The sequence below is a fragment of the Diachasma alloeum genome, unplaced genomic scaffold (genome assembly GCF_001412515.2).
Source record: "Diachasma alloeum isolate Michigan unplaced genomic scaffold, Dall2.0 Dall_scaffold_00203, whole genome shotgun sequence".
NCBI classification, from domain to species: domain Eukaryota; kingdom Metazoa; phylum Arthropoda; class Insecta; order Hymenoptera; family Braconidae; genus Diachasma; species Diachasma alloeum.
The window spans coordinates 2,254,001-2,273,864 of NW_021680368.1; the positions used below are offsets into that span (position 1 = coordinate 2,254,001).

General features: G+C 37.4%; 1 protein-coding gene across 1 annotated transcript in view; it reads left to right on the forward strand.

The window, feature by feature from the left end:
* Positions 1 to 19,864, forward strand: part of LOC107036006 (sodium/calcium exchanger 3) — a 66,026-nt gene that overhangs the window by 31,705 nt on the left and 14,457 nt on the right. The window contains exons 4-5 of the mRNA XM_015253686.1: positions 11,582 to 11,773; positions 15,884 to 16,057. Coding sequence (XP_015109172.1) covers positions 11,582 to 11,773; positions 15,884 to 16,057 — 366 coding nt within the window. The remainder of the gene's footprint in view (positions 1 to 11,581; positions 11,774 to 15,883; positions 16,058 to 19,864) is intronic.

A 19,864-nucleotide genomic window follows, 5' to 3' on the forward strand; every position in this document is an offset into this window, starting at 1 on the left:
CCCGCCATTTTTTCCCTTTTGTTATTTTTGGTTTTGTGGACACCGAGGGAAATAATACAAATGTATCAGTGGGGGGAGAAATATTACTCTCATTTCTGCACTCGTTTTTACGTGTCAACGTATTTTGTCGGGGTTTTTTACTCATCTCTTTCGCTTCGTAATGGATTTCTCCGGCTCGATGACCCAGATTCGGGAGTATATTCCTCTGATGATAATTTACGGGACAATTTTCACTCTCGTTGTGAGCGTTACCGGGGGGAATACAAAAGTTCGTATTTCTGCGTGACTCGAGGCATCTTTGAAAATTCGGATTTTAAGTTGGAGCTGATTGGTTGCGTGAGTTCTAAAGATAGAGGCAATTTTAGTTTCTCTGTCGTGGTCCACATTTTTGGGAATATAAAAATTTGAGAATATAAAATTGTCAATTACTGGGTGAACGTAGTAATCGAGGACCATGGGGGAAAATCTGAGGGTGGCTGTATCTTTCATACAATTTAAATACATCAGTATTAAATTTCTGTAATATTACAGAAATAATATGTTATGTTTATGAAACACAACGTATTCATCGACGTATTCGTTTTTCGTATTCTCCGTGTGTATTATGTTTTTTAAAAAATTTTTGATTGTATAATCATAATTTTTGAAGACTCCAGGCCTATGTAAAACTGAATGGCGATTGGAGATTATTTCAGATTATCAAAATGAAAAAAACAACCAAGATCACGTTCGAAGGCTAATCCACCCGGGCCTTAAACACGACTCTCACGATTTTTCAAAAATGTTTGCAACATTCCCCATTTTTCAATTCTCCAACATTTTTTTGGCTTGGATTGTTAAACCGGATTACATGGGATACCACAGGAGAGGGATTAACTCGGTCGTCGGAGAGAGCGTGTCGCCGCTAGTTAAACGTAGCGATAGTGAGGTGGGAGAACCGAGGGCCAATAAAAATTAATCACAAGCGGCTGAGGCGCTGAGTTTCAGCCCAACGGGTTTTACGGGAAAAAGCCTGGAGAACGGCTGCCCCAACCCGGGCGTTACTACTGCCAGTGGTTGAATTCGTTGGGTTTGTCGAATTAAATAAAACCGAGAATTCGTCACGATAATTCAGGAAGGGATTATGCAATCTCCATTAAACAAAGTTAATTATCTCGACAACAACGTAATTAACGACAAAATGACAGAGAACATCTTTCGTCGGAAATTTCCTCGGCTACAAAAAGTTTTTTATGACATGTTTTCCTAAACCCACTCATTATCTAGATAATTGAACAAAACAAAAATAGAGAAAGCCTTTTTTTTTCATTTTGTCCAATTTGTTTTCTTCGTTCTGTTGATTCTCTTTTCGTTAAAAAAAATCAAACAAAAAATCTTTGGAAGTTTGAACCGAGACATTTTTATCGAAAATATCTCAATAGAATAAGTTGTCCAGAAAAATCGGATTCTATAAATTTTTCTCTACAGAATATTTTCCGTTGAAAATTTATTTCCACTCGCTGGGTTTTTCTATAAAATTTTTTCGTTTGTGTTTTCCTTCGCTGACGAATCTTTTCTTTAAATTTTCTCCACTTTTTCCTGAAAAACTTCGAGACTAAATGGAGAGCTCGTTGAAACCATCCCGGCGACAGAATAGATTGACGGAAAAAGTGTAGGAAACAAGAGACATTTCATCCAACTGTAATTCGAGACCACTCCAATTCTTTTCTCACCAATATACCGTTTCGACATGGACATCTCTTTTATTCTCAGCGAAGGTATCGAGTATTTCCCCGTTGTGCTTTCATACACTCTCTCATGCAATCCCTCTTCTCACTGGGAAATCCGCTTTAGCACTGGCTCCAAGGTTGCTGAGAGCTGGAGGGACTCTGGGGAATGAGAAATTCTCAGTCCCTCAGATACGTCCGACTTTCCTCGATTCTTCCACTGCTTTTTACCCCGGGTTTTTATAATCTCTGATTGACTTTTAATCGTCTGCGATGAGCCCCGGGGATCGGGTCAATTAATTAATTAATTCTTTGGGTTTAACGGATTTTCTTCAAATTTTTCACGATAAAAACTGATTTAACGATTGATTTTTCTTTCTATCGACGGTTTTGGTCTTGATATTTTTATGGATTGTGTGATTCAAGGGAAAAAGATATAATGTATTTTTGTGTGGAGGGAATTCTTTAAAAGGCATTCATTATTTATGAATTCTGAATGATGAAATTTCTTGAAATTTTAGTGAAACTTCAATTTGATGAAAAAAATTATGACAAGTTCAATTAAAAAATTTTTAATTGTGAATTTGAAGAACTGACAAAATGAATTTTGTTTTTTTTTGTGGAACCCCTCAGTAGAGACGTAATTAGAAAACCCACAAGAATATTTTCTGCAGTAAAAAAAGATTTATATCATTCCACTAGTTTTCAAATTATCTCAATAATAAATGAAATTAGGGAAAAATGCCAGAAGAGATTATTCGTACACAATTTTATCAGTTTAAAAATATTTTTCAAACCTTTCCCTGTACAACTACTCATTTACGGCATAATTTAAAACCTAAAGCTGATGTTTTTTCAGACTTTTCGGAAAAGTTGATTAATGTCTCTTTGTTAATTACGCAATTATCTTGAAAATTACTAGGTTTAAAGGAAAATATCAGAATACATTATCTGTGAGGAATTTCAAGAGCTACAAAAATGTTTTAGCACATTTTTTCGTAGAACCCCTCAGTAACGCGATAATTGCAGAAATACCAGAAAAGTTTTTTTGCACTTTTTAAATAAATGAATTTGTATCATTCCACTCGTTTTAAAATCATCTCGATAGCCGGTGGGTTCAGAAGGCGATGTCAAAAGACATTTTCCTAATTTCATACCGAGTGACAATAGAGTGTTCCCATTTATTTCGACGGGAAAATCCTTCACTCAACGTTTTAAACAATACGCTCGCAAATATCCCGGGGTAGTGTAACGCTTTCAGTTACGACTGTGTAGAATCACGGCTGAAAATCTCCACTTTGACGGTAACAAGAAACTTATACTCATCCCCAGTTGAACTGGGTGAACTACCGTAGGAAGTCAACACAAAAGCGCTACTCACCTCCGGCTGCCATTTGTACTGGGCTCCCTCTGGCCTTTCCCTCATTCTCAACTCCACTTCCTCCTTCTCGGATTTTTTTTCGCCTCCGTTATCCCGGCGTCCTTGCCTCCGCGATTATTGCCCTGGAAATGTAACGCCATAAATAAACATTCGTTCGTAAAAATGTCGTAAAAAACTTCATTACACTCGTGACTCGAGAGTCAAGACGTTTCCACATGAATCATAAAAATTATTCTTATTTTTTTTTTATTAAAGTTGGTGATGAACGGGAAATGAAAAATGGAGAGAACTCCTTTGAGGATTGAATGGGTGAATAAGTGGATGAATCAGTGAGGAGTTTCATAAAATTCTTTTTTTATTACTTTTTTAATAATTCAAAAGAAAGCTTTGATCGGATTTCTCGTGGCTCAGCTTTAAAACAAGTGGACAACTGCATTTTTTTAATAAAATGAGAATCGTTATTGTTGCAAATAAATTAGCAATTTGCTTCCGAATGGCTTTTCTTTCTTGAAATTCTTGTTTCACTATTCTCTTCTTCTATTTTTTCATGTTAGAGTGCTATTATCAATTGATATGTCATCAAAATTTTGTGTATTGTTTCGTTCTGTCAAATTATTCTATATTCAGACCCTATCAAGACTCGAACTCGTTTTCAGTCCGGGTTTAATCAAGGTTCAATCAAGGTTTAATCAGTGCATAGCCGGGATTTAATCAGGGTTTAGCCAGAGTTTAACACAGGTTCTGTTAGAAGTTAGTCGCGATCATGAATCAATATGAATAAGTATTCAACATAATAGACTAGTACCTGAGTTTGATAGAGATAGAGATTTTTATATAAAAAGCTCATGACGATATTGTGTAACTTGATAAGCAATGATGCTGTTATCACCATTTTTCCACTTGATTAAGAAGGCATTGAAATATACTTTTCAAGCCCTGATTTAATTGCTATTACTGATGATTCTTTCAGTAATCATGAAAAAATCGATTTTCTCTTTCAAATCGCATAAACAATGTGCTGTAACTCAACAATGAATTGTGCGACCCCCATCATATTCTGATAGAATCAAGGGTATTGTTATCAATTTTTTGAACCATGACCAATTCCATTTTGACGACAATTTTTTTGAGTAATCATTGAAAAATCGATTTTTGGAAAATATCAATTTTTTAAAATCCGTATGAAAAATTGAATTTTATTTGGTGTCAATGAATATCGATTATTAAAGTCTATTTATAAAAAAATTAACGAAATTCGATTAATCCCTTGTAAGAAAATTTCGGAAGCAAAAGGTATTTTTTGTTTGAAAATATAAAAAAAAATAGAAAATAGATTACTTCAATTTTTTCAGCAATAAAAAAAATTATTTTGATGAAGATTAACATCTATTATTGTTCATTATCCAAATATTTGAGTGAAATGTAAAAACCCAAAATTTTCAAGTGGAAAAAGAAGAAAATTTGGAGTAAAATTTAGAATAAAATTAATACAGAAGAAAATGTTCAAGTGAAATATAAAAACAAATTATTTCCACACAATTTTCTCAACAACAAAGACATACTTCGAACCATTTTCCCAACACCCCCATCAATAATCAACCAAAAAAGTTGAAATTGACTCTTCACACGTTCCGATGTCACTCCTGATTCACTCATTCTATTTTATTTCCAAATATTATCGACGATAAATCGATTCAATTGGTCAACATTAAAATCCCTCAAATGACCCTGCAATCACTCTCGACCCTCTCGAATTCATGTACTCCCCTGTTTATTCATTCGCGTCCTTTTTTTATTCAAAATGCAAATATCGAATGGCAGTAGGTCCCGAATACTGTCAACACACTCTCTCCGTTCAAAACCAAACTAATTCACCGCTGCCATCAATTTGAACTCGACCCCGATAGATACCCCGAGTAAATCAAGGAGAGCCAAATGTATATTTCATGTATTTATTTTTCCTACTGCGTTGGCTTCAGGGTCTCACCCCAGAACCATAAACAATTCCACGAGAGAAAGCGGGTTTTTGTTGGGAAATCAATGCAATCCTCGATATTACTCTTGTTCCAGATTCCAATATGATTTTATTTGGTATCAGTGTGGTGCCGGCAGACGTTTTCATTTATTTTTCTTTGTGTTACACACGGAGAAAAAAGTTGGAGAAAAATTACTGAACAACTCAAATCAGTAGCGAAGTGCACTGTTAGAAATTTTTTGACATTTCATGGAAAATATCATAGTAATTCTCATGAAATGGACATTGAATCGGATTTAGGGGAAAAATGGTTATGGAATTTCAAGTTCTAGGTGGAATTCACGGAAATTCAGGAGTTTTCAGAACATGAATATTCAGAAACAAAATGACATGAATTTTCTTGATTTTTCAGAATTTTCACAAAATAATTCACTGAAAAATAAAGTATTTTATTAATTTTCAGATCATTTGAATAGAAAATCAATAGAATGTAATAGAATCTAAAATAAAAGAATCACCCAAATAGGGATACGATGGCTTCCATACCTTCAAGAATGCTTTAATTAGCAGAACAAAATAATTTAAAGTGAAAACAACAAAACAAAGAATAATTAAATTAAGAAATTGTTGAATGCAGTCGAAACCCCTAATTTCTGGACGACTGGGCCATATTTTTTTTTATTCATTAAATGTCGATCAATAGAAAAAATAATTCAGTAGCGAAATGGTAAAACGGTTCAAGTCAATTTTGACTATTGACCAGTTTTCAATGAATATCTCAGAATCTAAGGGAGATAGCAAAATTTTTGTTGTAACCTTTCTTGTAGAGCCGATTGAGAGCTACAACAAGTGTAATTACGAAAATTTCGTTATCTCCCTTAGATTCGGAAATATTCCTCAAAAACTCAAATGGCAGATAAGTCGAATTAAACCGTTTTACCACTTCGCTACTGAATTGATCACATGATTATACACGAGTAATATTATTGAAAGGTGAAATAATCAGTACAATTTTCATTTTATTTACAAAATATTGAATGCAAGTTGAAATCGTCCGGAAACTAACCCCCGTCCAGAAATTGCCCAATTTACCCTAAAATTCTACATCATAAATCACTGAAGTAGGAAAATTTTCAGATTTTTCGAACCATTCATTCAGAATATAATGAGAAAAATACTTCTCACTCCAAACCCCCCCAAATAATCGAAAGAACCTACTTTACCATTCCATTTGCATCCATTACTGCAGCCTCTGCATAACCCACACCCCCTTTGTACTCGCAAATTCATGTAAATCGATCAGTAAACATTATTCGAACTTACTTTTCTCCGAGTCATGGCGCTAGAATGCAGGATGAGTTGGAGAAATAAACGGATGTGGATTCAAACTCTCGTGAAATCCTCTTATTACCCCGGGAAAAGGGAAATATGTGAAACTTCTGAGAGGGAAAAAAAAGTTCACCCTCCCTCATCTGTGAACCTGGGGCTCCGGAAGTCTCTGAAATATTCAAACTACGGAATTCCAGCGGAGTGACGTATTTTCGAGGCTGTCAGTGATATCAGGATTTATTTAACGTCCTCGGGATGAATTGTCAGGGTGAATTAGAGGTGGGAGATGTGGGAGCGAAGAACGGGACATTTGTCCCCGTCTCTCATTATACACTTTATCTCAAACCAGAAGAGGGCGGAGAGAGGGGGAGAGAGAGGAGATTGTCAGAGTCAACGGGAATGCACTCTCCGGGTGGACGAGGGATGGTTGTAAATGTGTATGGAGTTACGAGAGGTTTTTTTGGGATAAACATGAGAGGAGATGAGTCGAAAATAATGGCTGTATTATTCCGAGAATACTTTGAGGGTCAGAGGGTTGAGGGAGAAATGGGGACGGAGGATTTTTAGAGAGGATTTTGTTGCGCGAGTGAGAGATTCAGTGGAATTCCGAGGGATTTCGTCATTGAAAATTCACAATTGTTTTTAAAACAAAACGAGGGCAGTATCTGGAATTTGGAATGGAATATTCATGAAGCCCGCCTGACAAACAAAAGAGAATTGAATACCATTCTAGGAAACATGAATAAACGAATCATAATTGTTCAAATCATTTAGGTGAGGGGTAAATAGAATATTTCTACTTTCTTAATATTGTATTTACTATTATTATATTTGACGAATTATTATTATTAGTTGAGAGTTCCACTGAAATTTCCAGGGATTTCGTCATTAGAAATTTATATTCAATGAAAAAATCCATAAGAATTGTAAATTTGACTTCAATTATTCTATAGAGATTAATAGATGTCAGGAAAATTCAGATGAATATTCTCAAATTTTCAATTGATTTAAGAATTAATTATTATAAAATTAATAAAAGTTGATAAATTTCAATTGATTAATTGTGAATTCATTAAATTCCCACCTTCATAAAAAAAATCAGAGAAACCCTAAATCTCAGGTCAATTACTCCATAAAAATGACTACATAACAATAAAACTCAGATAAACAAAACACATTTTTTATCATAAAACACTGATTCAACAAAAAACCCCACATAAACTGCTATAAACTCCTTCCCCTATTGTTGATCGCGCAGAAAGTGATGAATCACTCATTAAAAATCCGCCACTCAACGGAATCATAAAGCCTCCCCTCAATAAAAAGAGAATTAAATCCAACTCATTGAACCCCATTGTCAATTCCCTTGAATGGGAGCGATCGATCGTTGTTGGCATTAGTCAAACTACCACCTGGTGTCCTTAGGTAGATTAATAGGTCGATTATTGTACTCACGAGGTGGGACAATCACATGATACAAGGTCGATTGTCGTTCAAGGATTACACCAACTCAATACGGGTATCATTGTTAACGAGTGAATCGATAATTACAGAATCAAGTGATTAATTGTCGGAGTTGATCCGTCCGACGAGTCCCACAATTTGTCGTGATTTTTCCTCCAACAAAATTAATTGCCGATGAATCGACTGAAGATGTGATAAATTTACAAGTAGAAAAGAATGGGATAAAAGGGATCGTGTTAAGGCGTTAATGCTTGCTGATCGAATGATACAATTTGGATGAGTCAGATTTCATTTTGAAGTTGAAAAAAAAACTTAAAAATAAAAAAAAAATCGAGAAATTTCACTCTGCCATTCCGGAGTTATTGACAATGAAAGGTGGTAGGTTTTAAAATGTTTTGAGGGTCACATGACCCTTAAAAACGTTTGGAGTTGAGGGTCAAATGGTCTTGCGGGTGAAATAACCCTCAAGAACGCTTGACCCTCCACTGAAAACAACACAAAAAGGAGGATTAAACGGTCTTATGGTTAAACGAGCTTTAATAACATTTAAAGTTGAGACTCAAATGATTTTGAGGGTCAAACAACCCTTATGAATGTTCAGGGTTGAGGATCAAATGATCTTAAAAGTCAAATAACCCTCAAGAACGTTTAAATTAGGGTTTTAAATGGTTTTGAGGGCCAAACAAGCCTTAAAAACATTCAAGGTTCAGGGTTAAATAGCCTTGCGGGAGAAATTACCCTCAAGCAGGTTTGACCTTCAACTGAAAACAAAACAAAAAGGAGGATTAAATAGTTTTAAGGCTAAACGACTCTTAAAAATGTTTCAAGTTAAAGCTCAAATGGCTTTGAGGGTCAAACAACCGTTAAGAATGTTCACGGTTGAGGGTCAAATGGTCTTGAGAATGCAATAACCCTCAAGAACGTTTAAATTTAGGTTTTAAATGGTTTTGAAAGTCAAACAACCCTTAAAAACATTCAGGGTTGAGGGTCAAATGGTCTTGAAAGTCAAATAATCCTTAAAGACGTTTAAATTAGGGTTTTAAATGGTTTTGAGGGTCAAACCATCCTCAAAAAGGTTTAAAGTTGGCGTTCAAAAGGTTTTGAGGGTCAAACAACCCTCAAGAATATTCAGGATTGAGAGTCAAATGATCTTAAATGTCAAACAATCCTCAAAAATGTTTAAAGTTGGGGTTCACCAGGTTTTGATGATCAAACAAGAACATTCAGGGTTGAGGGTCAACGGGTCTTAAAAATAAATAAACCTTCAAAACCGTTCAGGGTTAAGGGTAAAATGACCTTACCGGTCTACCAATCCTCAAAAGCCTCTAAATTTTAACAGCTAAATGGTTCCAAGCGTCAAACACCTTAAACAAACTCATTAAAAAGTATCATTTGACCCTCAACTGACACAAAAAAAGACTTCCCCCGAATCTCCCTATAATTAGTCATCCTCCCCCAATCTCTCCTACCAGAATAAAATAAAATGCCCCACCGTTCCCTGAATACCTGAGCTGTTTTCCCCAAATGATTGATGACTCCAGCCTTTCCCCTCGACAAGATGAATGTAACCCGTGAAATATAGCCCTCAGTCATCGCCACAGTGCAACAGAAACCCCACTATAAAATATTGCAAGCCAAACGATAAAAAAAGGCGGACAGTCAGTGTCGTGGGGTGCAACGTGAGCTTTTAAATGTCAGGTATCGATTCTCGTGTCCTCGATACACCAGAATCAGACGCAATCAGCCGGAGTTTAGTTCCAAGTCAGCCCACGTGTTTTTTTAAAGGATAAATAAACGTGAGGGAATTTAAAAGTTTTAAGTCTGGATCTGGATTGTTGAGCACACGTGGGGGATATCCTGGTGGATCTTATGTATCATGGACCTGCTGCGTAAACATTAGTCTCTGGAGTTTTGGATGGGTGAAGAGAAGGGGGGGGGCAGCAAGACGAGGGTTATCTCGAGGGGAAACTGCCTTTCCGATGCTAGTAGCTTGCCAGTAGGGCTTTTCGCATTATTCAAGATAGTTTAGTGATTACTCAGGGTACTTAATGCTAAAGTCGCAATGCTAATATTTTCAGATTTTTCGTTTTTATTTCCGAGGGAATACTGTGAATCGATTGCTCGTGAACTCTTGGCCCTGAAACGTTCAACAATGAGGGAATGGTAATTCTCGGATGAGAGATATGGAATCGAAATAAAACGGAATAATTTTTTTTTATTTAGAGAGAATTATCTTGATAACGAGTGGGCTGAGAGAAAAATGGAGGAAGAGACTTTTTTGGAAATTTCGTCAGCTACAAAAAATGTTTTTTGACATTTTTGGATCAATCTAACGGTTTACGAAAGAATTATGAAGTAGTCGAGGGGTTTTTAAGTGAATTGAATGAAAATGTCAGTTTTTTAAATTTATATTTTTGCAAATATTTAGATATCTATTGGGTTTAGAGGAAAATGTCAAAAAGACTTATTTTTCGAAAATTTTGTTGGCTACAAAAAAGGTCTTCTGATGCTTTTCAATAAATCCAACGGTTTTCGAGTTATTTTTAGGAATAATCGAAGTGTTTTCGAAACGGTTGAAACAAAAATATCAATTTTTTAAAATTTCCTCATTTAAGACTCTATAATTACTGAGTTTAGAAAAGCTTTTTGTTAGGAACCTCATCAGCTTCAGAAAATATTTTGTAACATTCAACTCTAACACTAGTCGTTATCTTGACAATCGTATATTAATGCTCGCAATTACCAGAAGTTTCAAAGCAAAATGTCAAACGTAATTTTAAATAAACTCGTTACATTTGAATAATTAATCCCCGAAGCATTTTATCATCATTGAAGAGCATTATTTGCTTGCGCATAAACGAAACAGGCAAACAAAAGCAATTCCCATGAACAAAATCATTCAATTATTCCCCTCATTCGCATTTCGCTTTGAAAAGAAAAAAGGAAAAAGCAGCTGTTAAATTTGTAAATAACGTTAAGTGACTTTAGAACCGTAGAAATTAAATTGCGATAGTACCGGGTGTCTAGGTGACCCAGTATAGGGTCACAGAATAGAATTTACGAGAGTGCAGTAAGCGAAATATAAATGCAGACACACTATTAGATATAGATATACATTGAATCTGTACATAAACGGGGAGAGGGAGTGAAAATATGAATGTAGAGAGGAAATAAAAATAATGTAAAGCCCGGTACACAGTCGGACCATCATGGTGGCCTCGGTACTTCGCATAATTCATACAACAATCGATGCAAAGTGCCAGGGGGAGATGGGAGGGGAGAGAGTCGTGAAGAAAGAGAAAGAGACACACTCGACACATTACGTATAATCGTGGATGGCTTTGCGACACGAAAGTTGGTGCTTGCAATGAGTCCTCAAGGGGTCATAAAATGTTTTCGATCGTGTACTGGGTAATACAAAATCCAAAAATAAAAACTACAAATGGAGAAACAAAGTCATCTCAGGAAAAATGTAAAAAGTCAATTTTTCCCCGTTTCTTGTTTGGAAATATCTTGAAAGCTAGTGGGTTTAGGTGAAAATTTCACTAGAACTTTTTGTGGAAAATTGAATTCCCTACAAAAAATGTTCAGTGACTTTTTCCGATAAATCTGATAGTTTTCATGAAAAACAAAATTGCTTCTCTATTTACAAAAAAAAAAAACCTAGAAATTCAATTGAACTATTTATCAAGATTACTAACTGCGACGTAAATTTCTGTTCACCAGCCGAGGCAGGACTAGCTGCATCAGCGGAACTGAAAGCCCCAGAGGATCGTACGGACGAGGAAAAAATGGCACTGCTGGGTAGGCCAAGGTTGGGTGACGTCTCCACCGCTCAAATCAGGATCAAAGAATCAAAGGAGTTCAAGAACACTGTCGACAAGCTCGTGCAGCGCGCCAACGCCTCAATTCTCCTCGGTGAGCCCTTGTCACGATATTTGTATTTCGATTGAGAGGTAAAATGAAAAAAAGAAAAACGAAAGAAGCATTTCGTGACGGGAACTCTCGTTTTCGCATTGTACCAAGTGATAGGTCTGAGATTTGATGTCGGAGGGCGCTACGGTCGTAACCCGTCTGCCATTGTTAGTACCTCCTCTACTTTGCCTCGCTCTTTGTGTTTCCCTAGCTGTTATTGGCACTTTAGTATCTATTGTCGATGCACTTGACTTTTTTTCGTGATGTCTTTTTTCCATGTCGTTCGATTTTACTACAGTCTCGCTTGGTAATTTCCATGGGGAGGGAGTATTGGGAGTTTTAGGATGAAATGAACGTATTTATGTTGGTGTGTTCGATAAAATGGGTTTCTAACTTCGTTTCGCCCGCTTCGAACGCGGTTTTCGAGCCTAGGAACATAAAGTAATATAATTCACTTACTGGAAAAGGCCATCTTTGACGAATGTGATACAGTAAACCTGACATTCGTCGAATATATGACGTTTTCCAACTAGTAAGTTAATGTCCTATTATTTCAAGTTAATCATAGCAAAATGAGATGACTGGGTTTGAAATAATTGTTTCAACCATGATAATGTGTTCCAAAGATGCTTACGTACATGTGTATGAGTAAATATGTATAACTCGAGAATGACAGAGTAGCATTTCATAATTTTGTTTTCATTCTGAAGATACTTTTTCAAGTTTCAGAATGAAATTTTTTCTTTTTTCTCTTTTTCTTGGTAGAATTCCCTCTCTCCTCGTAATTTTTAACATTGGACGGGACAAAAAATAGTAATTATTCCCCACATATCGCGATTTATTAAGTTCGACGTCAATTACCAAAATCCGGTCATCTCAGATATAAATTGAATAAATTTTGGGTGATTCTAGTATTTTTTTTCATCATGTTTTTCTCCGTAATGTCCTAACAAACATTACAATTCATGTTGACACAAAGCCCTTTAAATATTTCCAGCTTTTAAAAATCATAAAACACAAGTTTCACTGCCTGGTTAGACGATCCACCAGCTCGTACCACATAATGGTACGAGAGAGCAGTAAACACTCCCATCTGGTTGAAGAGAATGTCAAAGAATGAAGAGTTTCAGGGTGCATGTGGGGTATATCACACTGCAAACTCATCGGGACAACCTGCCGAGTCGTAAACGCGCACCAGAGACGATAACTCCTGTGTGCAACGAATCGATTGACCAATGGTGATGCTTTTCACGCCTTTATTGCCCGACCCTGTTTTACTTCTGAAAAATGGTGTTGAGGGGATGAAATTCCGTTTTGTGCGGGGGATTTTTTTTTGCGGGGGCAATGAGGTTTTATGGTTGTCAGGGAACGCCTCATTGCCGAGACTAACCCAGGGACGAGAAAATTTGCCTTGCGGAATTTTTCGACATTCCGTTTATCGAATGAGATTCCTCTGATGAGGTTATACCGATCGATCTCTTGGTACACGTGAAATACGGAATTCTGCGGTGCATTCCTGCCCAGGTAGGAATTATATAGGCTGACGATGGAAACACGCCTGTACGAGTCTAGGTTTGGCGAAGCTCAGTGACGCAGGCCTGGGACAGGCTTGATTTCATCGTTCACTCTAGCCTGAAATGAGGGTGATGCAAGCGGCCATTGGCGAGGTTCAATTCAAGCCTAGTCCAGGCTTTGAGTATTGAGGCTCAGTACGTCAAGGCTTATTCGAGCCTCTGCGAGGCCTCAAAAATAAAAGTTAGTTTCGATTACATTCCTTAATTTTTATATCGATTAACGTTTCTGATTCTAATAATGAAACCCTCGGAGGCCAGGGGGAACGTCGACTTTCGCCAAAATCGAATTTTTCCGCCGGGTGAACGTGGATTCTGTATTTTTTGGCCCGCCTAATGCCACTGAGACCCTCACTTGCCCCAGAAATGCAGAAATAAAAAAAAAATTTTTTTCACCCGGAGCCAAAGGGCCATATTTAGGCTTTTTTCGGGGCGAAAGTCGACTTTCGCCAAAATCGAATTTTTCCGCCGGGTGAACGCGGATTCTGTATTTTCTGGCCCGCCTAATGCCACTGAGACCCTCACTTGCCCCAGAAATGCAGAAATAAAAAAATTTTTTTTTTCACCCGGAGCCAAAGGGCCATATTTAGGCTTTTTTCGGGGGGAAAGTCGACTTTCGCCAAAATCGAATTTTTCCGCCGGGTGAACGCTGATTCTGTATTTTCTGGCCCGCCTAATGCCACTGAGACCCTCACTTGCCCCAGAAATGCAGAAATAAAAAAATTTTTTTTTTCACCCGGAGCCAAAGTGCCATATTTAGGCTTTTTTCGGGGGGAAAGTCGACTTTCGCCAAAATCGAATTTTTCCGCCGGGTGAACGCTGATTCTGTATTTTCTGGCCCGCCTAATGCCACTGAGACCCTCACTTGCCCCAGAAATGCAGAAATAAAAAAATTTTTTTTTTCACCCGGAGCCAAAGTGCCATATTTAGGCTTTTTTCGGGGGGAAAGTCGACTTTCGCCAAAATCGAATTTTTCCGCCGGGTGAACGCTGATTCTGTATTTTCTGGCCCGCCTAATGCCACTGAGACCCTCACTTGCCCCAGAAATGCAGAAATAAAAAAATTTTTTTTTTCACCCGGAGCCAAAGTGCCATATTTAGGCTTTTTTCGGGGGGAAAGTCGACTTTCGCCAAAATCGAATTTTTCCGCCGGGTGAACGCTGATTCTGTATTTTCTGGCCCGCCTAATGCCACTGAGACCCTCACTTGCCCCAGAAATGCAGAAATAAAAAAATTTTTTTTTTCACCCGGAGCCAAAGTGCCATATTTAGGCTTTTTTCGGGGGGAAAGTCGACTTTCGCCAAAATCGAATTTTTCCGCCGGGTGAACGCTGATTCTGTATTTTCTGGCCCGCCTAATGCCACTGAGACCCTCACTTGCCCCAGAAATGCAGAAATAAAAAAATTTTTTTTTTCACCCGGAGCCAAAGTGCCATATTTAGGCTTTTTTCGGGGGGAAAGTCGACTTTCGCCAAAATCGAATTTTTCCGCCGGGTGAACGCTGATTCTGTATTTTCTGGCCCGCCTAATGCCACTGAGACCCTCACTTGCCCCAGAAATGCAGAAATAAAAAAATTTTTTTTTTCACCCGGAGCCAAAGTGCCATATTTAGGCTTTTTTCGGGGGGAAAGTCGACTTTCGCCAAAATCGAATTTTTCCGCCGGGTGAACGCTGATTCTGTATTTTCTGGCCCGCCTAATGCCACTGAGACCCTCACTTGCCCCAGAAATGCAGAAATAAAAAAATTTTTTTTTTCACCCGGAGCCAAAGTGCCATATTTAGGCTTTTTTCGGGGGGAAAGTCGACTTTCGCCAAAATCGAATTTTTCCGCCGGGTGAACGCTGATTCTGTATTTTCTGGCCCGCCTAATGCCACTGAGACCCTCACTTGCCCCGGAAATGCAGAAATAAAAAAATTTTTTTTTTGCACCCAGAGCCAAAGTGCCATATTTAGGCTTTTTTCGGGGGGAAAGTCGACTTTCGCCAAAATCGAATTTTTCCGCCGGGTGAACGTGGATTCTGTATTTTCTGGCCCGCCTAATGCCACTGAGACCCTCACGTGCCCCACAAATACAGAAATAAAATTTTTTTTTTTCATCCGGAGCCAAAGTGTGATATTAGGAATTAGAACATGATCAAATCACTTATTGTAATATGAAAATTTAACAGCTGATAAATTGGGACATATGATTCTCATGGGTCGTATTGCTTTGTGCAATGAGAGCAATTATAAAAATTAAATTGGAAAATCAAACGAAAAAAACTTGGAAATTTTGGGTCGACGAATTTTTATAGAAAAATTCTCCATAGAATAAATTGTATAGAAAAATCTATTCTATCATTTTTTCTATAGAATATTTTCCACTGAACGTTTCATGAGTCAAAAACGAATGAAAAATCAATTGAAAAACAAATAATAATAAAAGACTAATACTTTTTCAAATTATCTTTTGAAATTTTCCCTTTAAATTGGGTTTCTCCTCTGTTTTATGATCAAAAAATAATTTCTCCTTGTTTAGAAAATTATTTTTTAACTCAATTCCAGGTACGAGTTCGTGGAAAGAACAGTTTACGGAGGCTGTGACGGTCAGCGGCGGAGACGAAGGGGAGGACGACGAGTCGGGCGAGGCTAGAGTTTCATCTCCATCATTCGCTGATTACCTCATGCACTCGCTCACCATATTCTGGAAGGTGCTCTTCGCCTTTGTGCCGCCGACAGGTCAGTACATATTTTCATGCCCATCCCCTGTTTTTCATGTGAAAACATGAGGGACGCCCATGTATAATGCATCGGGCAGCATAAAAATGCTTTATCCCCCGGGCTTATTTCGAAGAATTTTGTGATGCTGCGCTGGCACTGGTCACCAGTCGTCTCGATGTCGAACTGGTGGCCGGATGGGTGACGCCACAGGACAGTGGACCAGACAGGGAAGAGTGAATATAGATAACAGTGTTCGAACATGAATGATGAAACTATAGCTGATGATTTTTTAGATTTTTGTTTTTTATATTTAATATATGAATCTGTCCACACACTCAATCCCCAAATTTGCATTCATCTCCACAACGTGACATTTCCTCCACTTATTCCCCCTAGAAAGTTCAATCACATCTGTTATCAAGCCCGAACTCTCGACAGACTGCCAACACACACGCCCCCCCTGAAATTCCATTGAACCAACCAGCAACTCCCGATATCTCGGGAGTGTTTGGCACTCGATAAACTCCTGATGGTGCAACTTGAAGAGGCCCACAAGCACGGAACTCACCAGCGTGCTTCACCCATGATAAACAAGTGCACCAGTGTCTGTATAACTCGGATATACAGTTAGTAAGTGCCACCACACCTTGATGCCTCTGGGTGAAACAATTCACGTGTGCGTCACACCCAAGTGCTTGAGACAGCGATCGGCACGATGCCGGATATCCCGTGCAATCTCAAGAACCTCCACCCTCAAACCCCTCTTCATCGCGCCTTTATCCGGAGGCCATTTCCAACTAACTCACGTACCGACAATTTGTCGAATGCTAAACGTACTGGCAACTGTCACGAGACTCGTTTCTGCATCCACGCAAAGCAGGTGACAATGAGGAGTTTCACGAAAATGATTTTTTTTTTGGCGGATGTTGGATGAATTGGGGAAAATGAAAATTTGAGTTTTAGCATTTTTGGAATTTTGATGATTGCGTGGAAAAGGTGGGGTAATTCTACCCCACAAAACCCTACAATAAACTATTTCTATCTCGAATATTTCCTGAAATATCGGAATAAATTTATTTTTTTCAAATTTTGGAATTTTATTTTTTGATGCCTCTGGAACCGAAATATTGTGAATTTTTTTTTAAAGTAAAATTGATAAAGTCGACGAAATATAGATTTCTATTTTATATTGTTGGAACATTTGAAAATTGTTCTGATTCACCCTAAAAACCCTACAAAAAACTACTTTTAACTCAAATAGTTTCTAAAATATAAAAAACAAATTTTTCATTTTTTTTTAATTGGGAAATTCTTCTAATTTTCTACGCCTTTCGAAGAAATTTCCTGGAATTACCATTTTTTATATCAAAATCGATAAAATTGAACAAAATAAACATTTCCATTCTTCATTTATTTGAGAATTTTGAAATTATTCTGCTTGCGTCGAAAACATTAGGAAATTCTACCCCAGAAAACCCTACAAAAAACAATTCCTAAATAAAATAGTTCTTCAAATACTCAAAGAACAAATCTCTCCAGCGCAAAACAGCTTTTCCATTTAAAAAATTCCCCACCTTACACCTAACGAGGAAAAATGGCTCTCGAATGCCGCCATTTTGCTGCGGAATTACCCTCAATCCATCGTCTACATCAATTCACATCAAATGAAACGTAAATTAACAATTAATGAATTTCCGGGGGATATATAATTCAAACAAGCTCCTCGAACCAAGTCATTTACACCGAGGGGATGCTAATGGCTCAAACGGGGAGATCCAGCGCAGAAAGCGAAGGAATACTATGTCATAGGGTTTGGAATACTGGATGCAGGAGCTACCGGAGGCTCACNCCCCCCCCCCCCCCCCCGCCGCAGCTTCCACGCGGGATTTGCGGGATCCATTGTCTGTTGAATGGCACTCATTCCTCCTCTCCAGCGCTTGGTGCTCAACGGTACGAGCACCACAGAACTACACGCCCTCGAAAATTTCCATCTCCCAAGTGTTAAAAATTTTTAACTGAAATTTCTTGAAAATTTTCATCACATTTTATTATCACTAAAATTTCAACGAATTTCGTCACTGAAAATTCTGAAATTCACGGAGATATCAGTGAGAATTATAAATTTCAGATTTGATTTGAAGAAAATTCTGTTTGTTTATTCCCGATACGAGATATTCCTCTTTTCAATTAATTGTTTATGATCATTTCCACTGCAAAAAGCAACACGACCGATGAGAATCATTAGTCCCAATTCATTAGCTGTTAAATTTTCATATTACAATAAATGATTTGCTCATGTTCTAATTCCTATGCTCACTGAATAAGATTCTAATCATAATTACAATTCAATTCCGTCTAGAACACACTTTAGAGTGTGAATTTCTGGAATTCAATGTTTGTTGATAATCTGGTAAAAGTGCGCGCCCACACTGTTATCAATTTTTAGTTAGTTCACACGGTAATTCAATTAATCTGTTGTTCATCTCATCAATATAATTCCGTGCTTAGAATATTGTCATCTCGTGTTTTCACCACCAAATTAAAAATTAAAACTTCATTTGGAATATTGAGTCACAGCTTCTTTTTATTCATATCAGAAATTTTGTATTTGGATATTAATATTATTTGTTCAAAGTGAAAAAATCGGCCATCACTTTCACTATATTGCATTCACATTCTCCTATCCTTAACGTCAAAAATGTGAGATAATCTCATAATTCTATCTATTAATTCTAATCAACTTTGTTCGAAGAACACTTCATTAAACGCAATATTAAGAAAGTAGAATTATTCTATTTTCCTCTGACCTAAATGATTCGATCGATTACGATTCGTTTATTCATGTTTCATAGAATGCTATTCAATCGGCCATCACTTTCACTATATTGCATTCACATTCTCCTATCCTTAACGTCAAAAATGTGAGATAATCTCATAATTCTATCTATTAATTCTAATCAACTTTGTTCGAAGAACACTTCATTAAACGCAATATTAAGAAAGTAGAATTATTCTATTTTCCTCTGACCTAAATGATTCGATCGATTACGATTCGTTTATTCATGTTTCATAGAATGCTATTCAATCGGCCATCACTTTCACTATATTGCATTCACATTCTCCTATCCTTAACGTCAAAAATGTGAGATAATCTCATAATTCTATCTATTAATTCTAATCAACTTTGTTCGAAGAACACTTCATTAAACGCAATATTAAGAAAGTAGAATTATTCTATTTTCCTCTGACCTAAATGATTTGATCGATTACGATTCGTTTATTCATGTTTCATAGAATGCTATTCAATTCTCTTTTGTTTGTCACGCGGGCTTCATGAAAATTCGACGCAAGACGATTGTACTCATGAAAATCGCCTTACTTTCTCGTGAAGTGTAAAATATTTTCTAAAAATGTGAATTTCATCCGACAGGTGAAAAAAAATTGAAAAAAAAAAGTGTCGTTTCGTTTTATATCACCACTTAAAACACCATCACTACCCTTCGATCATCACTAAATATCCATAAACCCCGAGCTCGTAACGAATTTTCAGCACCTGTCACCCATCCGTGCATGTTTGATCCTTGGATACTGAAAAAGTATCCTACCCCTCGCGGTCCTCTAACCGATCAAGCGACTGTCATTATCCCTGGAATATTAAATCCACCGTGGGTGAGTAAAAATGGCCCCCGATGGGAACAAGAAGTGTCTCCATAAATCTCGAGAAGCCTCCACCATTCCTCTTGGCCGTGTAACATCCATTCTCAATCGATCCCCAACGACTTGGCCTCCTCTATCTTCCCCTGTTTACCCCCCCCCCCCCCCCCC